The sequence below is a fragment of the Panthera onca genome, chromosome A1 (genome assembly GCF_046562875.1).
Source record: "Panthera onca isolate mPanOnc1 chromosome A1, mPanOnc1 haplotype 2, whole genome shotgun sequence".
Lineage (NCBI taxonomy): Eukaryota > Metazoa > Chordata > Mammalia > Carnivora > Felidae > Panthera > Panthera onca.
In genome coordinates this window covers 151,825,236-151,831,812 of record NC_138339.1, presented here as the reverse complement: position 1 = coordinate 151,831,812, position 6,577 = coordinate 151,825,236, and the positions used below count along the sequence as shown (strand labels likewise).

General features: G+C 47.7%; 2 protein-coding genes across 2 annotated transcripts; one reads left to right on the top strand and one right to left on the bottom strand.

The window, feature by feature from the left end:
* Positions 1-3,468: 3,468 nt before the first annotated feature.
* LOC132681756 (histone H2B type 3-B) lies at positions 3,469-4,043 on the bottom strand. Its single transcript, XM_060636527.2, has one exon. The coding sequence runs from the start codon at positions 3,927-3,929 to the stop codon at positions 3,549-3,551; it is 381 nt and encodes a 126-aa protein (XP_060492510.1). The 5' UTR covers positions 3,930-4,043; the 3' UTR covers positions 3,469-3,548.
* A 68-nt stretch (positions 4,044-4,111) lies between these two features.
* H2AC25 (H2A clustered histone 25) lies at positions 4,112-6,118 on the top strand. Its single transcript, XM_060636526.2, is given in 2 exon segments — positions 4,112-4,610; positions 4,613-6,118. Coding segments are annotated over 2 exon segments (489 nt in total). The 5' UTR covers positions 4,112-4,241; the 3' UTR covers positions 4,733-6,118.
* The last annotated feature ends 459 nt before the right edge of the window (positions 6,119-6,577 follow it).

The following is a 6,577-nucleotide window of genomic DNA, read 5'->3' as shown; positions in this document are numbered from 1 at the left end:
ATAGCCCTTCCCTCTCCATCTTTGGTTTACTCCATAGTAATTAGCAAATTGGACTTAAAATTTTTGGCTGAGATGAGGGGAGGAGAGAGTCTCTTCAATGCATTTTATTTTTAAAGTTTATTTTTATTTATCTTGAGAGGGAGATAGAGAGTAAGCAGGGGAGGGGCAGAGAGAGAGAGGGAGACAGAATCCTAAGCAGGCTCCACGCTGCCAGCATAGAGCCCAATGTGGGGCTCAAACTCACCGTGAGATCATGACCTGAGCCAAAAGTCAAGAGTCAGAGGCTTAACCAACTCAGCCACCCAGGTGCCCCCTCTCAAATACATCTCAGATGGGATACCTGCAAAATCCTTCCAGTGCTTTCCAGAGTCTTACTCTTTGGCTTGTACTTTTCGTATTTCAGGCCTAGATAAGTCTTCCATTGTGTTGATTCCTTACTCTGTGAGTCTAAGCAGTTTTAAATACTCAGTGAACCCCTTCCTTCAGCCTCCAACTTAATGCAAACATTTTTTTTAACGTTTATTTATTTTTGGGACAGAGAGAGACAGAGCATGAATGGGGGTGGGGCAGAGAGAGAGAGAGACACAGAATCGGAAGCAGGCTCCAGGCTCTGAGCCATCAGCCCAGAGCCCGACGCGGGGCTCGAACTCACGGACCGCGAGATCGTGACCTGAGCTGAAGTCGGACGCTTAACCAACTGAGCCACCCAGGCGCCCCACAGACATTTCTCTTTGTTGTAGTAGTATTACTGACTGGGCTCTGTATTCAGATTCTCTCCATTTTCTTCATTATAAATTCTCAAGGGCAGGAACTCTGTCGCTCTGCATCGTCCTTAATAGATTCTCACTCCCGTGGTAGGAGAGGGCCCAACCAGGCCCATTCTTCCCCTGGGGCTGCCTCAGCATCCTCCACACTGTTCAGCAAATAAAGGCAGCCTCCTCCCTTCCTCCTCCTCCTCCTCCTCCTCCTCCTCCTCCTCCTCCTTTTACTTCACACCAATTCTGTGTGTCTGAGGAGTGAAGGGACTGAGAAATTAATCGACATTTTGCATTACCCACAACAAAACATTTTCATGCAACTGTATTTGGGAATTATGTTTATTCTGCTTCTTGATTTTATTTTAGGGACTAAATAAACTGCGTTGTTTCTCACTGCTAGCACAGTCCCACACTACTGGAGACAAGTTTCATTTTATTAAACCTAGGTCTGAAGCTTATTATTAAAGCAGAGAATGACCTGGATCTGGGACACTAGTTTCCTGTTACCAGAAGTGCTCGTTAAGATAGTGATGCCTAATCTCCTTCCATCTATAGGTAGAGGAGGGCTCAGACCCAATCAGGAGGCCCCTGCTTCATAGTGTAAAACTGGATTCTGTAGTTTCCGAGAAGAATCAGACAGCTCTTGAGAAGATTAAAGGTGTTGATTTTGATGTAGATTACTGTTTTCAAATCTGGGGATCATAACTAGCAGGGAAAGAATTGAGTAAAATAACTGTGGCAAAACTTCCGTATCTATGAGTTGTGTTGTGTTGTTTTTGTAAATATCATTTCAGAGTGTGTATCTATGGATATACACTAATAATGGAAATGAAATGATGCACATTGCTATCATTGTAAGCATAACAATACTCTATATGTCCACTGATGCATAAAGTGAGGCAATAGGAACCACCATCAATCCCAATAAATGAGGTAGGTTTCACTAAAATTCTAACTGAGAATTACTTACGATCATGTATCTGTGATAACTAGCTATCAAAACTTATGTTTTCAATAAATGTGTACTGCCCAGATGACTTTTAAAACACTTTTTGTCACCTGCAAGTATTTTTAAATTTCAATTTACGTTGGGGTGTGTGTGTGTGTGTGTAACGAAAGGTAATAGATGAAAACACTCAAAAATATAGCTTACATTTGGATGAAATTCTCAGGAAGAAGTACAATGGGGGTGAGTTCAGGGAGGAAAAAAAGGATCATGTAGACTATCTCACTGTTAACGAAGAATTTGATCATGTGTTCTAAGAATTGATTACAGTATTGAATTGCTATTTCAATAGATATCTTTAAAAGATTGATGTGATCGTGTCACGCATATTTCAGTAAGAAAGATTTTTATAAGAGCATTATTTGAAAATGTGTCAAAGCTCAAGAACTTTATTTAAAAATTTATTTTAATTTCTTTGATGTGACCATTTTGCTTTTTTACAACGTCCTACGTTGGGAATTGCACCCTTGTAACTATAACAACTAAGGATAAAAATATTTTAGATGCCAACTGAAAAACGTGTCAGATCTTAAATTCCTTTAGATTGGACCCACGCAGGAGAAGGAACAGGGTGGGTGGGCTTCCAGACGCTGGGGCGGAGGGAGCTCGGACTGTGACGTTCTCAGACCCTCCCGCCCAGCCCGGCTTCGACCAGCTTCCTCTGGAGATGATTTGCAAAACACGACTGATACCTTTCATTAAATATTTGTTCCTTGCCTGAGCGGATGACACGACCAATCGACCAATCGGTACATCTAAATCTCAGAGTGGCTCAAGGAAGTGCTTGTTAGGAATCCCCTATTTACAACGAAGAAAAGCCAAAGCGATGTCCTTTTCCAAGTAAAGGCTCTTCGTGCCAAAGCGCTTTCCCTGAGCCAAGATGACACTTCCCTTAATGCCATAAATTCGAAAAAAGAGGTAATTCTGCGTCACTAATGCTTCACAGAAAATGATGTGGCTGAAAGAGGGAGCTATTTGTCCAGAAAAGGGGGAATTACATTAAAGGGGAATTACTTTCCTCCTGAATTGATCTCCCCCATCCCCACATAGGCTAAAGCTACCCGCAGCAGAAATCGGCTTGTTACATGTGGCTCGCGCTCACCAGACGCTTCCATTTCCCTTTCGGTTTCAAACGTTTTGCCTTTGTAAGGTCCAGTTACGCCAACATTCTCCCAGAAATGTTCACTGCTTCAGGATCAAGATGTCTGGTCGAGGCAAGGATGCAGCTGCAGGCGACACCGCCTGGGGCCGCGCAACACCGGAGACCTCACTTCCCAGCCCATGCATCAGAGACACTGGGGCGGGGGGATTGGCACCTCCTGAAAGAGGTGACCCGCGCCCTTCACCCACAGACGCACGCCGCGCGCAGACAGGCCTGGGTCTCGGAGTCTACGCGCGCAAGCGCCGGGGATGCACCCTTGCAGCCACCAAAGGACGAAGAACTCAAGGTGTCTACTTAGCGGGGCGATGCATCAACAGCCCTCCGCAGAGGGGAGGGTGGACACGGATCCTTGACCGCCAGGCCGGTTACCATCCCAGACCTCCATAAGAAACAGTTACACACTCTCGCCTTCCACGCACACACACAATGGCGCGCGCGCGCGCACACACACACACACACACACACACACACACACACACACGGACCCAGTAACCAGGAAACCACTAAGGTGCACAGAACGGAACTGATTCACAGAACAACCCTTCACCGTGTTCGAAACCCTTTTTCGATTATGTGGGTGGCTCTGAAAAGAGCCTTTGGGTTCCAGGGCGCCCGGCGCGCCTCACTTGGAGCTGGTGTACTTGGTGACGGCCTTGGTGCCCTCAGACACAGCGTGCTTGGCCAGTTCGCCCGGCAGCAGCAGGCGCACAGCCGTCTGCACCTCGCGGGACGTGATGGTCGAACGCTTGTTGTAATGCGCCAGGCGAGAGGCCTCGCTGGCGATGCGCTCGAAGATGTCGTTGACAAACGAGTTCATGATGCCCATGGCCTTGGACGAGATGCCGGTGTCGGGGTGCACCTGCTTCAGCACCTTGTACACGTAGATGGAGTAGCTCTCCTTGCGGCTGCGCTTGCGCTTCTTGCCGTCCTTCTTTTGCGCTTTGGTGACGGCCTTCTTGGAGCCCTTCTTGGGCGCGGGTGCCGATTTAGACGGATCAGGCATGATGGCAAGTCTCTCCAAACAAAAAGAACGTGCGGCCCGAGCAACTGTATTTATACGTCCCGTATGCAAATGAAGGATCCAGAGTTCCTCGTATCTGATAGGTTCGAACGCTGCGTAACGTAATCACTGGAAAAGGTGCATGCAAATTAGGGGATGATGGACTCCTTTTCTGGTTGGTCTCCATTACTATCCAATCAGATGAGGTCAGCTCCACTACCTCCGGACCATATATAAGGGCTCAGTGGGGCTGGCGGCCTCGTTACTTTGGGTCTGTCTTCTCGTCTTTCTTCTCTCTCCGCGCCCGAGTTGGCAATGTCCGGCCGAGGCAAACAGGGCGGTAAGGCGCGCGCCAAGGCCAAGTCGCGCTCTTCTCGCGCGGGGTTGCAGTTCCCCGTAGGCCGCGTGCACCGGCTGCTCCGCAAAGGAAACTACTCTGAGCGGGTCGGGGCCGGCGCGCCGGTGTACCTGGCGGCGGTGCTGGAGTACCTGACTGCTGAAATCTTGGAGCTGGCGGGCAACGCGGCCCGCGACAACAAGAAGACGCGTATCATCCCGCGCCACCTGCAGCTGGCCATCCGCAACGACGAGGAGCTCAACAAGCTGCTGGGCCGCGTGACCATCGCGCAGGGCGGCGTCCTGCCCAACATCCAGGCCGTGCTGCTGCCCAAGAAGACGGAGAGCCACCACAAGGCCAAGGGCAAGTGAGGCTGCGGAGGCGGGCCGGCAACGGCCGTGTGCCCCGGGGGCCCTGTGACACCAAAGGCTCTTTTCAGAGCCACCCACGGTTTCAAGAAAAGAGCTGACCACGCAGCTTTGTCTTACCAAGGCTGCGTCCTCCCGGGCGCACGGAGAGCCGGGCCCGAGGCACAATCCGGGAGCGGGTATGCGCACCGTGGCCTCCCGTGTTCGTTTGCCGCAGGGAATGCTACCGGACACGCAGCCGCCTTTTGCGTTTGAATCTCACTCCTAAACTATGCCTGGGGTCTTAAGTTAACCCGCTCACCGTGAAGGTATCTGTCGTTATCGGTGACCAGTTGCCTTGCACCCTGCAACGTGTCGTTCGGTCACATTTAGACACCCAAGTACAGGCTGTCTGCTTATCCCAGGCCTGGATAACAGGGCAGATTCACCTGCCTTTGAAAATAAGTCTAGTTGTTAGAATCCGCTATTTGCGGTTCTTATGGGTAACCCTTAAAGATTTACGTCCTAGAACGTATGGGTGCTTGAGGGAGTGGATATTGCAAAGTTTTAGGAAACATGAGGTCGTTGGGAATTATGATCTGGAGATTAAGGTCGTGTAAAGAGTCTGTTCTAGAGGCATTTACAACATTCAGAAAGAAAATTATATTTTTAAACGAAGTGTAAACTTTTTAAAGAAAATCTTACTGTAAGTAGAATGACCAAAAGGATTTAAATTGTTCAGTCTGGGTTGGTCAAACATTAATTCGAGTCCCTTAACCTGATAACTAAAGTTAGAGAATAAAATAATTTGTACATTGAGTTTGGTCAGGAAGACCAGGTTGTTAGGATTAGATTATGTAATATATGAGTGGATATTTCAGAAGATGACTGTTTACACGAGCTCCTCACTCTGTAATAAAGGGGAGTTGGGCATTCCTAAGGGTCCTGGCGAAGTCGTCAAAATGTTAATACCATCCACCTCATGGGGGAGAGGGATTAAGTGGTTAATTCATAATAATTCCTTTAAAACAATGTCTGGCATGTGCACAACACACACACACACACACACACACAGAGCTTGATAACTGCTAGTTATTCCTAGTATCAAGATCTTTGCCATTTTCATTAATTTTTTTTATTATTATCACAATAAATGCAGGCCAGTAACACAATTCAGGAATATTATATAATTTATATTAAACTTAGTAAAATTAGGTCTACTCAAACCAGGGCTCCCTAGACACCATCTGGAGCTAACCACATATCTTCTGGTCTTGGGAAAATATCCTAGTGCTGTGAAAGTATTTGCACCAAGGATCTACAAACCCTGCTCTGACGGTGTGCATCTAAACACAGGAGTCTCCTGCAGCAGAGGTGGGTAGTGGACCACATTGCTGAGTGGGCAGCATTTCTGTGACACAAGCAAGGACTGTCCAAGAGACCATAGAGCCTTCTGGAGATGGATCCATTGTGTTCAATTGTAGCATAAATTTTTGTTTATGCACTGATGTTCATGTAGGCCATTGTATGTCGTCAAACCCCTCAGTGGTATTTAGGAAATGTTTTTTCAGGGCCAGCAAGGTTAGGTATGCCACGTATCCATGGAGTTCCCAATTTTTAATTTCTCAAATGGGACGTTGAGAGGGAGGCAGTGAGGTGGGTGGTGCTCACAGAAGCAGCCCTTCATCTGTTATCTCTAAGGCTGAGCTGTCCCCTGGAGATAACATCAAGCAACAAGAGCTACTCAATCTTTTTTTTAACTTTATTTATTTTGAGAGAGAGACACAGAGTGTGAGCCGGGGAGGGTCAGAGAGAAAAGGAGACACAGAATACAAAACAGGCTCCAGGCTCTGAGCTGTCAGCACAGAGCCCGATGCAAAGCTCGAACTCACAAACAGTGAGATCATGGCCTGAGCTGAAGTTGGACACTCAACCGACTGAACCACCCAGGTGCCCAAAGGACTATT